This window comes from Nannospalax galili, unplaced genomic scaffold, assembly GCF_000622305.1.
Source record: "Nannospalax galili isolate Female #2095 unplaced genomic scaffold, S.galili_v1.0 scaffold355, whole genome shotgun sequence".
NCBI classification, from domain to species: domain Eukaryota; kingdom Metazoa; phylum Chordata; class Mammalia; order Rodentia; family Spalacidae; genus Nannospalax; species Nannospalax galili.
Window position 1 is genome coordinate 2,149,985 of NW_008336848.1, and position 16,672 is coordinate 2,166,656.

At 40.3% G+C, this 16,672-nt stretch overlaps 1 protein-coding gene across 1 annotated transcript; it reads left to right on the forward strand.

Annotated features, from left to right (window-relative positions):
- The first annotated feature begins 2,024 nt into the window (after window positions 1–2,024).
- Cpox (coproporphyrinogen oxidase) lies at window positions 2,025–13,696 on the forward strand. The gene is made up of 7 exons (XM_008831254.3): window positions 2,025–2,675; window positions 4,452–4,595; window positions 4,841–4,951; window positions 6,342–6,483; window positions 7,552–7,770; window positions 11,494–11,598; window positions 12,362–13,696. The coding sequence occupies exons 1-7, from the start codon at window positions 2,153–2,155 to the stop codon at window positions 12,447–12,449; spliced, it is 1,332 nt and encodes a 443-aa protein (XP_008829476.1). The 5' UTR covers window positions 2,025–2,152; the 3' UTR covers window positions 12,450–13,696.
- The last annotated feature ends 2,976 nt before the right edge of the window (window positions 13,697–16,672 follow it).

Sequence of the window (16,672 nt, forward strand, 5' to 3'; positions counted from 1 at the left end):
ATAGCTTATGTTTATTGCAAACTTTTTACTCGTCCCCATTAGCTTTCTGATGCATGAAATTGCTTACAAGTGGAATGGTTTATATCAACAATGACAAATAGGACTTAAAAACAAGCATTCTGGCTTGGGGTAATTTGAGACCCCAGGAACATGATTTTGTCTCACATTAATCAGACTATTTAAGGAACTCCATTAAGCACTGCACATTAATTAGATTGAAGGTGGGGACTGTGCTTGGGAGGCATAGGATGGGAGGAAAGAGCCATTTGAACAGAGATTGTAAAAAGGGAAAGCCTGGAAGCTAATACACTGTTTGCCTCAGGCCTAGCTTTTTTGGCTGCCCAAGTCTCCAAAATGTCCTGTTCGGCTTATCTGTTAATAACTTTGTATTAGCAGAATCAGAGCAACAATGGAGGAGTTTCTTACAGAGAAATGGGTTAGAGGGATGACTTTTCATTAATGAGGCTCATTTATCTGGCCTCGCCAGACCCCATCTCAGACATTCATGAGGCAAACAACTGCTCCTAGAGTGATAATTTTTATCTTTTCTTAATTTCTCTTCCAACTTGGTATCCAGGCAGATTACACTATATTAAGAGTAAAAGATTTTTCTTCCCTGAGTTAGTTTCTTTACTTTTCTGTGAAGCATTTCACCTTCCACTGTCTTAGCTTCTAGGCCTGGGCAAGCATGTTGATCCAGCTAGTTTGTATCCGATTGTGGATAAGATTCTTTGGAATGAATAGTTGATTCAACACCCTGCCACTGGGCTTCTATCAGTGTTCTGGCTACCAGAGAAAGCTTGTGGACAAATGACCAATAACTTAGATTATTTTTTGCTAGTACAGATTAAAATCACCCAGGATAGTTAAAGGGCAAATGAGCCCTTCTGACAACTATAAAATATGTAGACAGTTACACTTTTATGTCTAAACACCTTAGAGCTTGGTATGGTTACAGTAACAAACTCCTATCAAATCTAGCTTCTGCCCTCATGGTTTCAGAGCACAGGTCTGTGCAGAGACCAGAGATCAGTGGCAGTGGACTGGAGGGTGGATGTTTCCCTAGCCTAGCTTATGGAAAGTTGTGAAGTATTGCATGTAAGAAATATGTGACAGGGGACTGAAGAGATGGCTCAGCGGTTAAGAGCACTGGCTATTCTGGTAGAAGACCCAGGTTCGAATCCCAGTATCTCAAACCTAGCAACCATGGTGATTAATAACCGTTTGTAACTCCAGTTCCAGGAGACCCAATGCCCTCTTCTGACCTCTGTGGGCATTGCATGACAGGGGTGCACTTACATAAAAGCAAGAATAACACTCATAATATAAAAAAAAATTAAAAGAAAATTTAAAAAATGTGGCAGCACCCTCCCATAGGAGGAGAAACAATTTTAAACATGTCTTAATATCTCTCTCTCTCTCTCTCTCTCTCTCTCTCTCTCTCTCTCTCTCTCTCTCTCTCCCTTCTCTCTTTCTCTCTCTCTCCTCTCTCTCTCTCAATCATCAAGTGGGCACTGTTAAGGATAGAATTGATGTGGGCTTGATCTGACAGTCTTCTTTACCTAGGATTTTCTCCGGAGCCCACTACTTAATACTCTGACTACCCCTAGAGCTCCTTGGGCCAGCAGTTTTCCAGCCCCTGTCCCACTGCTAGAAGCTCTAGAAGCTCTAGAGGTCGAGCACTGGGGCGAAGGGACATCCCCCAGACCCACAGCGAGGGCTCTAGCCTATAAGCCCTGTTTGAAATATTAAGTCAGGGGTATCTCTGTGTCATATTTTTGCCTGTTTGTCCTTCCCGCCCTACTTTTGTTCACAGGGGGTGAGTGAACAGGAGAGTGGAGGGTGTACGTGACCAGACGGCCTTGCTTATCTGTCCTTTTACCAGCACAGTCCTCTTTGCTCCTCCAGCAGGAGGGCACACTTCCAGTATGACCCGCCTCTGTGGGCGTGGTGGATGCTTATCTTCCAGTCCCAGCGCCTGCAGGTGGAGAAAGGACTGGACTACAGTTCCCAGCATCCTCGGCTCTCGCCCGCCGGCGGCCCACACCGGCAGTGGCTCTACCCGGCTCCAGCTTCCTCATTCTGAGTTGCCATCTCAGGAGCCCTGGGCCCTGGTGTGTCCCCCGCAGGCGCTGTCCAGTCCAGGCAGGAGATGGCCTTGCGGCTGGGCCGACTGGGCTCTGGCCCCTGCTGGCGCGCGGCGCGGGGTGGTGGTTGCAGACAGCTGTGCGCCTGGTCGGCGCGGGGCACATCCGCCCGTGTCTGCCGCCCGCCTGGCACGGCTGGCACTCTGCTCTGCCGCGGGCTGGGCCATAGCCCCTCGGCTGGAGGAGGTGCTTGGCTGGGCACCGGGCTGGCCGCGGCGCTGGCGGGGCTGACGGGGCTGGCGGCCGCCGCCTTTGGGCACGTGCAGCGGGCGGAGATGGTGCCCAAGAGCTCCGTGGCGCGGAGCCCCTCACCTGGGCGGCGGGAGGATGAAGATGACCTAGCCCGCCGCTGCAGCACCTTCATGACCTCGCCGGTAACTGACCTGCATGAGCTGAGGAGGCGGCCCGAGGACATGAAGACAAAGATGGAGCTGCTGATCATGGAGACCCAGGCCCAGGTGTGTCGGGCTCTGGCACAGGTAGACGGGGTAGCCGACTTCTCCGTGGACCGATGGGAGAGGAAGGAAGGTGAGGAATCCCTCTCCCGTCCCCTACCAGGCGATGGAGAAGCATCAAAAGGGCTGGGCACTGGATTGCAGGTAGAAAATTGATCAGAATTAGGATAGGTTAAAGTAGGGAGTATCCATAGAGGGGTTGCTCAGTTAGAAGGGGTGCCTTTAAAAAGACTGACACTGACAACCATTAGCTCTGCTTGCAGATGTGGACCCAGATGTGCCCACAGCCTAGGACTGGCCTTTTCAAAATAAGTGCAATCTGTGATTGCCTTTTCTTTGGACTAATTAAGGAATATTTGCAGCCAGCAAACTTGAGCTTGCAAATTTGAAGTTTGTTATTCAATAGACTTTCACCTCATTTCATCTGCCCCTTTTAGGGCTTCTGCTCTTGTCCTTCTGTGGAGCTAGAACAGAACTCAGGCTCTTCCATGCTGAGTGTCTTCTAGACTACGTCTTTGTGTCAAGAATCTCCCCATCTCCTTTTCAGGTTGCATAAGAAATGTTTAATTGATGTTCAGTAGCCATATAGAATGCATTCCATCACATTTCTTGGATGAATGGAAAACATTTCCTTCAAATGTGAAAATAGCTAAATATCAAAATTCATTTCTTGTACAGTCACATATTGGTGACCAGTTGTTTCCTACACAGTGATCCCCACTTCCCATCTTGATCACAAACTTGAAGGATTGCTGACTTTTTCCCAGCTGAAACTACAGCAGCATCTTTTCACCAACAGATTTTGAGTTGCGATATTGCCATATCTGTATTAAATGATGTTTAGTCTGGTTTTCATGGTGTATTCCATCTTGTAATGTTGTCAAGTAAAGGCCGCTGACCAGGGCACAATTTGGATTTCAGGTACCAGACTAGTTAGCTTTGTGATCTTTGGGAGTTAGTTTTTGTCATTTATGAAACAAGATGAAAAAATTCTCTCTCTCTCTCTCTCTCTCTCTCTCTCTCTCTCTCAATTTAACTAAGATGAAAATATGTAAAGTGCTTAGAATGTCAGAAACATGGCCAGCAATTGGAAATAGTACTCAGTTTTGCCAGCTGTGTGATTTTGGATATGATATTTTGCTTCTCTTGACTTTAGCTTTCTCATTTGGAATGTACAGGGGTTTACTGGATTATCTTATGATACATATACGCTATTATAAGCTCTTAGAAATAAAACAAGTCAAACATTAAATATCATGGAGCAATGGGTTTTGGGTGACTATCGTATCTTAAAGAATAATAAAAAAAAAATCCTGTAAAACTCATACGCTTAAATAGTAATATATGTCTTACTCAATTTAAAGTTCTGAATCCCATGAGTTTGAATATTTACATTAAAATTTTGCCTATAAACAAAATGAAAAGGGAAGCAGCAAATTGAGGGGAAAATTGAAGCCATATGTAGTTCTTAAATTCAGTAAAAATAGAACACTATTCAAATACACCCAATGTTGCCTGTAACATCGACTTTCTCTTTTGTGAGTAACAGATTAATTTTAGTAGTATTTGAAGAAACTACTTCAATGATTTATTAGAAGATGGCCTAAGAACATGGAGGAAATAGTTATTTTAGTGATGTGTATATGGGTTCAGAATTTGCCTAGTACCAGCAGCTTATGACACAAAACTAAACTAATTATCCAATTTTATTACACATAAAATTAGATACCTCTGTAGATGATTTTGGAACTAGAGGAGGAAGATGTCTCCTTATGGCACCATCTTCATGCAAGAGTTGTTTTCCATTTTCAATGGTCTCCATTCTCTGGTTTTCTATTTCTGTAAACAGGAGGTGGAGGCATCACCTGTGTGCTTCAAGACGGCCGTGTTTTTGAGAAGGCTGGAGTGAGTGTTTCTGTCGTTCATGGGAATCTTTCTGAGGATGCAGCAAAACAAATGAGAAGTAGAGGAAAAGTTCTGAAGATGAAAGATGGTAAATCAGAAAATAGTCACCACCAACCCTTTTTTCCTACCAGCATTATTTATAAAATAAATGTTGCTTCAGGAAAAGTCCCTGGATGCACATATCCAGTAAACATGTGCATATGCTTTAATTGTAAAAATTGTATCTTGAGAGACAAAGTACAAAGCAGTTTATGATAACAAATTCAGAAATTGTACTGTTATTTATGTCAAGCCAGTTGCTAAATGCGTTTCAGTGTGCATTTTATTTTCTAGGTAAATTGCCATTTACTGCTATGGGTGTGAGCTCCGTGATTCACCCCAAGAATCCTCATGCACCCACTATGCATTTCAACTACAGATACTTTGAAGTAGAAGAAGTCGATGGTAAGCATCTCAAGAATTGTGCAAAATATTATTGTGCGAGGTCCATATTAAAAGAAGTAAAAAGAATATCCTGTTTAAGAGTGAGAAAGAGGGGGCTGGAGAGATGGTTCAGCGGTTAAGAACACTGGTTGTTCTTGTAGAAGAGCCGGGTTTGAATCCCAGCACCCACATGGCAGCTAACAACTGTCCATAACTCCAGTCACAGGGGATCCAGACAGCCTCTTCTAACCTCTGCGGGCATTCCATAACTTGGGTGTACTTAACCTACATGCAGGCAATACATGCATACACATAAAATAAAAATAATAAACTAAAAAAACAAGTGAGAACGAGTAATTACATTTTCAGGAAGAATTTGAAGGCTTAGTCCTTAGCAGGATGCACTGGACATGAAAGAGCAGAATGATATTGACTGATTCTCACTTCCCGTATTTCCCTCAGTACAGAAAGAATGATTTAGTGAACTCCAAATCCAAATTGCACACAAGGCTTTTTGCAAATATATATTTGTTATGTCTGAAGGAAAGCGACATGTATGAGGTTAAGTTGAAATTGAGAGCTTGACTTTGGGGGTGTGGGAAATACACACATACATACACACACACACACACACACACACACACACACACCATAAGCATCAGAACCTCAGTTTGGATCCCCAGCACCCACATAAAAATCTGAGCAGGGGTTTGTAATTCTAGCACCAGGGAGTCAGGGACAGGAGGACTGCTGAAGCCAGCCAGTACACCAAACTCTAGGTTCAGTGAGAGACCCTGTCTCAAAAAGAATAAAGTGGAGAAGTGCTTGCACCATCACATGTGTACACCTACCCATACATATACCCACACACACATGAACACATGAACATAAATTTGGTAACTGGTGTTGAGCAGAGTGAGCATATGGAACAGTTAGTCTCAAATGCAGATTGTTCCCTTAGTAGGTATTTTTACCCTTTATGGGGTCAGTAGATGGGTGTCAGTAGCTTAGGAGTGACTCTTAATAATGGGACCATAGAAATCTGGAGAATTTTTATTAACTGTACATGTCTGAATCAGAAATTTGCTCTTTCAAATAGTGTTTTGAGATACTAATATTTAAGCTATATGGTCTTAATGTATAGCCAGTGTTAACAGTCACGGCTGGGGCCACTGTATGGACTGTTATTCACTGCCCTCTACTTTGTTTTCCTACCCACTTGTCTATTAATTTCCTACTTTCTGTTTTTCCTGCCCTCAGCTTTGCTGGCTCTCAGAGCTAATTTCAGTTAAGTGTTCTTTTAAATTAAAAACTATCTCATAAATTAAACCACTGAATGAAGCTTGCTAATAGAACCAGTCATTGTGCTGAGTCTCAAGGCGACATTGAATCAGATGTCTTACTTTGGTAGGTAACAAGCACTGGTGGTTTGGTGGTGGATGTGATCTCAGTCCAACGTACTTGAACCAAGAGGACGCTGTTCATTTTCACCGTACTCTAAAGGAGGCTTGTGACCAGCATGGGCCAGATATCTACCCCAAATTTAAAAAATGGTAAGTAGAGGTACTGAACTTCATGTATACTCAGAATAACTATTATGTCTCTAAGTACTCTTTCAGCTTGTGAAGACTGAACTGCTTTCTTATTTTTCCCACAAGTAGAAGACCAGTGTTAAGTCTTCAAAAAATATGTACTTAGAAATATTTCAGTATCTATAAAATGTGGCAGAATCTTTATTTTATTTTAAATCCTGGGTAATTTAGAGTGTATTATATCAACTGAAAGTAATCAATGCATAGGAATCAGAACCTCTTTATTCCTAGGGTGAGATGTTGAATTCTTATTATTCCAAATGACTTTAAACTATTGAGACTATATTTAAGGTGAACTTTTTCTTGAATAGATTTTTCTATTTGGAACCTTAACTGTATAGAGATCATCACAACAACTCTTTCCAAGTTGCAAACTATTCTGTGTGTTTAGCATTTAGCAAATGGTTTCTTAGGAGACTTATTTTGGTAGACAGAGGACAGATGACTCAAGAACAAAGTGATAACTTTTTGTGCTGATTCAGAGGGTAAGCTTGAACATGTGCGAAGGCATTGTCTACACATTTTCTTCTGCGCGCCCTTCTCTCAGCTGTGCATGCTATAGAATCACTCTCCCATTGCCGAAAGGGACCTAGGGTCTTTTACAGTGTCCCTCTTTTGGTGATAAAAAGCTGGCATAGAGTTGAGGCTTGTGTCCTGGCTGGTGTCACCATTAGAAGACTCCTATCCTCTGCTTCCTGCAGCAGTGCCTCTAAGGGCACTTGGTTCGAGAAGTACCTTAGCCATGTTGGCCTCTGTTGCTCTTTTCACTCAGGCTCTTAGAGTTCCATATCCTTTACATGGTGGTGTGTTAAATTGCCTGGTTGCTCTGCAGATAAAGGTATAAGCATTTTCTACATGGGTGAATGCTGCAGAAAATCTGTCTACTGGCCTGTTTCCATTGTACAGAACATAAAGACATGCCATAATCAGGGAGCATGCTCTGCGCTGAAGGGCCCGTGTAGATTTAGGTTTCCGTGTCTCTCTAGCCCTCCCCTTTGGTCCACGATCTTACTCTGCTGTTTGTTCCAGGTGTGATGACTACTTCCATATAGTGCATCGTGGAGAGCGCAGGGGCATCGGGGGTATCTTTTTCGATGATCTCAACTCTCCATCCAAGGAGGAGGCGTTCCACTTAGTGCAGACATGTGCAAAGGCTGTGGTTCCTTCCTATATTCCCATTGTGAGAAAGCACTGTGATGACTCGTTCACCCCCCAGGAGAAGATGTGGCAGCAGCTCAGGAGGGGACGGTGAGTGAAAGGAGTATAAATCGCTTTTTTTGCATGACTGGGAAAAGTGGAGCAGCTCTAATAAAAGTGGCTGTTGTGTTGTTTAGGCCAAGTACTTGGTAATAGTCATTTTAATCTACGCTCTAGTTTCTTTTCATAGGTAGGTGAATTTTTTAAATTAATTTAATAACACTATAAATAGTTAAAATAACAAGGTTAATTCACCTATATGTCTACTCATAGTAGGCATATATACAGTAAGTACTTATTGAATTTAATTCTTTCAGTTTCCCAGTGACAGCTTCCATCCTTATGCCCAAGATGTAGGCATCATTTTAGGGTTTTTGCTGTTTTGTACATTTGGAATCACACTTGGGAAAAAAATTTCATCTTAAAGATTTTATGACAGTTATTTTAATACAAATAAGTTGTACTTATAACTTTTACTTTGGAACATTACTGTGCATAGCCCCTCTATCAGGCTGTGGTATACATGCAGCCATCATTTTACCAATGATAAGAGGTTCTTACAGAGTTAATTCCTTTGTCCAAGATGACACAGCAGGTCCTGTAAGAGCCCAGCTATGGAAATGATCAAAGACTGCTAGTCTTTCTAGTTTACAAAGGGGTTAAGCTGTGTGCTTTCTACCCATACTCACCTGAGCCCCCACCTCTGTGCTATCCTTGGTGAGTTCAGGTGGATGGCCAAACAGGTTGTGTTCAGCCAGTGTTCTTATGAATCAGCTTCACATATCCATCCTGCAGCCCCCCACCAGTTTCTCTTGGCCATCCTAATTATACATGCACCTTGATTTCATGGCTGTAAAATGAATTTTCTAATTTATGTTAATTCTCTCAGGTATCTGAAACTTCAGGTACTACTACGGAGGTAAAGCTTTGCCTTGAAGAGGTCAACATAAATAATACTCCAAGTTTAAAGATAAATGTTTGTGTTTACCTTTTTTACCCCCCCCCCATTTTTTAAGTAATTGTATGTGATATCTAGTCCCCATATACCAACCTGACGAAGTGCGAATGATTGAGTTCTCTTAGAAAATTTTTAGGCATGCATGCTTGGCATTTCCTACCTCTCCCCTCCCACCATCCCCATAATTAATTTTTTTTGTATTTTTTATTTAAAAAAATTATTATTTTTATTTTTTGTGTATGAGTGTATTGCCTGCATGTATGTCAGTGTACTTGTGTCATTCAATGCCCATGGAGGACAGAGGAGAATGTCGAAATCCCCTGGAACAGAGTTTACAGATGGTTGTTAGGTGCCATGTGGGTCCTGGGAACTGAATCTGGGTCCTCTGCAAGAGCAGTCAGTGCTTTTAACCACTGAGCCATCTCTCCAGCCCCCATTCCCATAATTTCTTAAACATACCTTTCCCATTCCTTCCTTCTTTTCTCTTTAGAGTTGTCTTGAGTCCCTTGAGGTTAGGCACTATCCTGACTTCATAGTGGGCATAGCCTAGACCTGGGGAAAACATTCCTAATTAAAACTGTGTTATACTTTTGCACAGAGTTCATATGCAAAGCAGGAAATTTTTATGAATCCCAATTAAGTGAAGCCTTTATCACTTCTTAGGGCAACAATAATTTTTTTTTATTATCATTTGATGACAGGTCATTCTGTACGTTCTGTTGTGTGTATATCATTGCATGTCTTGTGTATTTTGAGTTGGGCAGATGTGTGGAGTGTTAGATTAGTTCTCTATGGCTTGGTATGTGGCTAATCATCCAAGAGAGGCTCTTTCTGTCACCCTTATCTCTGGCTGGAAGAAGGCAGGAGACTCTGGGGCTCAAGATAACCCCACCCTCATAGTAAATACTCAGTTTTCAGCATTGGCCTCCAGTTTTTATACTTGTTCATAACTCATTATCAGTATCCTTCACAGATATTTCTATCCTTCTCCACTCCCCCTCCACGAGTTTCCCTTTTAGAGGTTACTGAGGTCCCTTTTGGCTTTGTGGTCTCTTATTTGTGCGTCATCTAGTCTGTTGTGTTGGTTGCTACATACTCTTCCCAGACCTTGTACTTTGTCTCATAGTCATTATTTCTTCACAGGAAAATAGAAACCAAAGACTTTGAACTAATTTTTGGTTTCATATATTTGGGAAGGGCAGCATAAGCATTTGTGAGATTGAAGAGGTTTCTTACAGCCTGTGATTTGTAGGTACGTTAGAGCTGCTAGATGCTTAGAAGTTTTAGAAAGGTTAGATCTAAGTGGAAGCCATGGGAGTTGAGGCTGTTGTAGAGAAAGCAGCATTGTATCTCCGAACAGGAGAGGAACACAGGCATGCTCCAGAGAGCATTCTGAGACTGTCTGTGCAAGAGTTTTTGAGAAACGTCTTCAAATCCCAGCTGTCTCTTGGACAACATGTTTCAGAAAGGCAGGGTCAAGTGAAAAGGATGGCTGAGAGGTGAAATCCTTTGCCAGGTTTTAGGGATAAGTTAAAAAGATTTGCTTAAACTATCTTTTGAGACAGGCTGGAGGTATAAAATGGTCATCAAAGTTTGAAGGCCTCTCAGTGATAAATAAGGGTGAGACAGAAAGGAATCCATGGACACAGTTGCTTAAATTGTGATAGGTTCTTTGACAGGTTTCCACATGAGCCTTTTCAAAACTGAAGTACTGTAGGGTATAGAGAATGTTTTGCTCTAGGTGGTCTTAAAGACAGTAACCCCTGTACAAAAGAGGAATGTCTGAGGGAAGTTAGGACTAGTTACTGAATGAGTTATGAAGTGACCTGAAAGGGAGACTATAGAAACCTTCATTTTCATGAATCATTGGAATTCTTTAGGGGGCTAGAAATTATAGTTTTGAAATGGAAGAGGCTCTTCTGTGTTCTATGTTCAAGCTAGATGAAGTTCACATCTGTTGCCCTGACAGTGGAAAACTTGGACAAGTTAATACATTGAACCAGCTTCGGTTGCCAAAAATATTTTCATAAAAAGGTAAATAAATATGTATCTGATTATTACTAGTCATAGTCGGTTGCACTTGGATCCTTGGCACCTGTGTATGACTATAAAGTCATCGGGTAGATTTCAATGGTAATGTTTATCACCTCTACTAATTAACATGATGTAAATTTTTATGCCTCCTCCTCAAATATAACTCATTTTTTAAAATAAATAAAACTAAGTCCTGCACTAAAAAAACAAAAAACACCTTTCATGTAAATCTAGAGGAGGAATGAATTATACCATCGCACATTAATGCTGTGAGCTGCTTTAGGAAGGAGAAAGATATAAGGAATAGTAACGTCATTAACAGACTGCTCTTAGTGGTGCCTGTCCTTTTGTTACAGACACTGCGCTCCTAGTCACAGTATTGTGAGTTACAGTGAAATCAAACCCTCCACTCTGAAATGTCTCAGGCTCTGGTGAGAAGCAGAGGATCTGTGTTACCCTGAGAAAATGCCATTTCTTTTTCTTAATTGTTGTGCATTTTTAGACCCAGCTTTGTGTTCATCCTGTTTATTCATGAGGAAAACATAACCTCCTTGCTTTGTAATTGCTCTGTATTGGGGCAGAATCTGTATTCCATTGTTCTATGGGCAGAATACCCTTTTATTTCTGCTTTCCAGATGGAGAAAGCTCACCGAACTCTAAGCAGGCTCTATGTGCTAGCTTTAGAGGACAGGGCCTGGGAGAGAACTCCCTTTTAAATGTTTATTATGGATTTCTGAAAGATTTCATTCAGCAAGCCTTTTCTGTGTTTTGATATCTGACAGGTACGTAGAATTTAATTTGCTGTACGATCGGGGCACAAAGTTTGGCCTCTTCACTCCAGGATCCAGGATTGAAAGCATCTTGATGTCTTTACCTCTAACAGCCCGGTAAGGAGACAATTCATCGTAGTAGTTTATCCACTCACAACCAAGCCCTAATGCTCTTTAAAATATGTGTGGTAACCCTGATAGTACCTTACCTAAGACTTCATTGTTGTTTTTGTTTTGTTTTGTTTTCTGAGTCCGGGGTCTCCCTGTATCCCCAGCTGAATTGGAACTCATTACATAGACCAGGCTGACCTTGATCTCACAGAGATCCACCTGCCTCTTTGCTTTCCAAGTACTAGGATTAAAGGCATGTACCCCTACATTTAGTGACTTCATTGGTTTTTATTTTGCTGATTTTATAAGAAAATTGTGGGCAAATAAGGCACATCCAGTCGGACTTTGTGAGGGGTGACAGGATGAAAGCCCAGCTTTGGGTGTGAGAACACAAGGAGTGAGAAGTGGTCCCTGAGGAGGGCAGGATTGATGGTGCTCATGTGCTTTCTCTTTGGAAAGAGCTATGCATAAGAATTAAGCTAACATCTGCTCATAGTTCATCTGAGGGTCTGTAAGTTTTGAATCCCTTATAATAATAATATTTTTGCTTTGGGATCTTCATATTAATCCAAATATGCTTAAAATTATTAAGTTTTATTTCTTAAGTAACAAATCTTTTTATTAGTGGGTACAAGGTACATTAGGCACAGGGAGGCAGAGGTCAAGGCATTTTTTTATTATGATTTTATTTTTCATTTATTTTAATAGTTATATAAGGTATTATTTTTATAACTGTTTCCTGTTTTGCTTTTGTTTTGGACATGCATAGATGGGAATACATGCATTCACCCCCAGAGAATTCCAAAGAAGCTGAAATTCTGAAAGTTCTACGGAATCCAAGGGACTGGGTGCATTGATGGTGGCGGGGTGTTGCGCTGGGCCCCGTAGGTACAGGCATGTGTCCTCCTCCCCTGGTAGGCACTGTTGCCACTGTGTCAGTCAGTCCTCTGTTGCCTTAGTGCTCTAGCGTTCTCTACCAGGGCACCACCTCTGTGGCAGGTGGTAGAGTGTTTTAGGTCTTGTTACTGCTAGGGTGAGATGGCAGTGATGCATGGCAATATAAAATGTCAGAATTAATTGATGTAAAACCCATTTGTACTTTTAGAATCATTTCCTATGACAAGTTTACAAAATTTGATGCTGAGTTTCCAGATGTTAAGGGAATGTAAGTACTATAATATGTACCTGGAAACTCTTCATCTTATTTGTGTTTCTTAAAGTTTTAGTTTTTGCCACAGAAGTATACCAGGGGACACATTTTATCTTCATTAGTTCAGTCAGGTTGACTTTCTTACTAACTTTAGAATGCAACTCAAATGGACAAGTTTTCCTTTGTGATTCCTGAAGTCTCTTTGATATTATTTTCATACGTCTTTCTCTATAGACCAGAATATTATAAAATATTCATTTTTTATAATGATTGATATTTAGGAGCTCTTGAAATTTTTTTTAGTCAATTCTTATGTTATAATTCAGTGACATGGTTTATTACTGTGACATTATTTTTATTTACAAAAGGGACATCTAAGTGAGAATTTTGATTTTTGTGGAATCATAACTTGTTAATGTTGGGATTCTATACACTTTTGAAAATGAAAGCTTATAGCCCTGGATTCTGATACTTACAGTTTTGTATTTCACACGTTCATTTTTCTATGGAAGTTTAGACTGAACATAATTATAAGATGTGGATTTAGGGAATGTTTTTCATTTGGAAAATGAAATGAGAAATGATTCCTTCTTTCATTAAAGAAAATGGAGCTAGTCTGACATTTTATAGGCATTTTATACTTTCTTCGTTTGAAAATAGACTGATGGAAATTGTCCTACTTTTCAAATTAGAGATTGTTCAATTCTTGTTTCTCTTAAAAGTCACAACAGAATTCTTAATGTATTGTTTCTTTGTCTATATAATAGTTTGAATGCATTGTTTTATTTGAATTTAATTTGTAAGGAGCAGTGTCTCATACATATTTAAACATTATCTTGGAATTTTTGGGATGTATGTGATTGTGTTTGGCTCTTTTAGGATTGAAAATGTGAAAATTCCTCAATGTATGTAACAACAGATCCAACTAATAAATTTTATTATGAAATAAGACAAGTAACTATTTGCAATTCTTATTGATAATTTGAAAACAAATATTTCTCAGTATTAAAACCATAGTTTCTTATTCTTAGGTGTCTTATACAAGAGAAATATAAATTTTGTATTCAGTTTTCATAACAGTTTTATTAAGAACAGACAAAATTAGAAACAAATGGAGAATTAGCAGCTGAATTGATGGATAAACAGTTTGTGACTTATGCAAACATTAAGACACAGTCGACAATGACCAGGTGTAACTGTTGATAAATGCAACAGTGTGCAAGACCTCAAAAGCACAATGCCAACAGCAACAAAAAAGCCATACACAAAAGTACTTGCTATATAGTGATAACATTGTAGGAAAACCTGGAAAAGTGGCAGCTCTATAACAGAAAGCAGATCAGTGGTTGTGGAAGGCAGGAGGTTGGGAATTGATGCTTGTGTCTCAACTGAGGTGATGGGTACTAGACCATGTAGATTTTGCAAAATCATTAAATTTGGCATTAAATGTCACGGAATTTTCTCTTTTTTATTATTATTTATCATTTTTATTTTATGTGTATGGGTGTATTGCCTGCATGTATATAAGTGTAGCCATGTTGTGCAATGCCCGTAGAGGTCAGAAGAGGGCGTTGGATTCCCTGGAACTGGAGTTACAGATGGTTGTTAGCTGCCATGTAGGTCCTCTGCAAGAGCAGCCAGTGCTCTTAACTGCCGAGACATCTCTCCCGTCCCAGAATTTTCTTATATATGTAAGTAATGCTTCAATAAAGATGATTTGGGGAGGACGAAAACCCCATAATATAGGAACATATGCTCAAATAAGCCTTTTAAAAATGGAAAAGTTGAGCTGAGCACATGGTTTTGTGGTAGAGAATGTCTAGCATGCAGGAGGCCCTGGGTTGTATTCCCATCACTGAGTAAACAGTTAAACAGATCTCTGACCTATATAGTGTATTTAAGGCATTTAGTGGATGGACACGAGACTAAGATGAAATTTTAAGATTATGCTATACATCTGTTTTAAGGTCAATAACTCTCCTATGGCTGCAGCTGTGTCTAGAAGAATAACAGTTGTAAACTTGGGAAGTATATCATTCTGTTCTTCAAAGTGAATTTCTCTTTCAAATTCTTATTGCTGTCTATTCTGAGTCTACTCCATGTGGGTGAACCCCCACATAATACAAACACATAACTCCTGTTGTATTAGTGTTCAAAAGAGTGTCGGGAGAGAGATGTAAATACATTGGAACAGAAGTCTAACTTCCTATCCATCACTATGCTGTGCTTATTTAAACTCGGCTGATTTTTGTTTATATGATAAAATACCAACAACTGGGTATTTCATAAAGGAAAGAAGTTTAATTTGCAATTTTGGATACTAGAAATTGAGGATCATGCGCCCCATTACTTTGGCCTCTGGCTAGGGCTTTTTTGGCTGGGTTACAACATAGCAGAGCAGAGGGAAAGAAGTGGCCATCTACACAAGTGTGTGTGTGGCTCTGGTTAATAACAACCCACTCTTATGAGAACTAACTCCTGAGAGATCAGTATTCATCTCTTCCCAGGGCAGTGTGGCCAGTGACCTAACTACTTCATGATGGGCCACATTTCTTCAAGTGTCCATCTCTACCTTCTGAGTGCTGGGATTAGAGGTTGTGTGCCTGGCTTCCAAGTACATGTCCTAAAAGTCCTGTTAGAAATTGTTTTCAAGAATCTTTTCTTGCCACAAATATTAGGTGTGTATTTGAAAGCACACATTCTGACATTCGGTTCCTCCCAAAGACACACATGTTAAATTCTAATTTCATAATAAACTTTAGCACACTTAATTTAGTAAGGCTTAGGTGTTTACAAATGACTTGACTAAATCACCTTGTGTTTCCTGAAATCCAGTCTTCTAATGGTGACACCAGCCAGGACACAGCCTCAACTCTTATGTCAGCTTTTTATCACCAAAAGAGGGATGCTGTAAACAACCCTGGGTCCCTTTCGGCAATGGGAGGGTGATTCTGTAGCATGCACAGCTGAGAGAAGGGCCCGCAGAAGAAAATGTGTAGACAATGCCTTCGCACATGTTCAAGCTTACCCTCTGAATCAGCACAAAAAGTTATCACTTTGTTCTTGAGTCGTCTGTCCTCTGTCTACCAAAATAAGTCTCCTAAGAAAGCCAGTCACAATAGAAAACCTCATGGACCACTTTCTACAGGTGCTGTTAAACTGACGTGTACCAACAGAGCAAGGTAATTAAACTGCTGTCTGTCTTCCCAGCAGTGTTCCTGGTTCTAGTCTAGGAGTTAAAGGGCCTTTTGCCTGTTAGTCTCTTTCACACTTCAAAACATATTTGAACATAAAATTTTTCATGATCTATCCCATCATGATTTCAACAAGTTATTACAAAGCTGGACTCTGAGGAGAGCAAATGGCCCTCAAGGATGACAGTTGCTGTACCTGTCACGGGTAATTTGCATATGAAAAAGTTCATAAATAAGTGCGACAGGTTATTTAGTAGTAAGTGAATAGCACATTTGTAAATTGGTCTTCATGGCAATTTCTCTATGCTCAGATCTGACCAAGGTTACTTCATTTTTCAACTGTGTTAGGTGGAAGGCCCTTTGGAGACTGCTCCATGCTGGTGTGTGCTGCCCTCCAAACCATGAGTATAATGTGAATACCATACACTCACAGGTTCTTGGAGTTTGTGAACTTTTCCAAATAATGAGTTCAATAGATATCCTTTAAAACATTTTAATTAATGTACACAACAATACAAATGAACTTACCAACTTCTGCTCAAAGTAGTTCTTTTTTTTTAAAGTGCCCTTGAAATTGTATGGTGCTCAACATAAAGGTGGTACTTACAAATAATATATTTCTAAAAAGCAGAGAATAAGGGCCTACTTTTTAATCTTTTCTGTCTGACTTTCAACCCCCTCCCCATTTTAGTAATGAGAGATTTGATACCTCCCTTGTTAACAGCCAAAGATAATC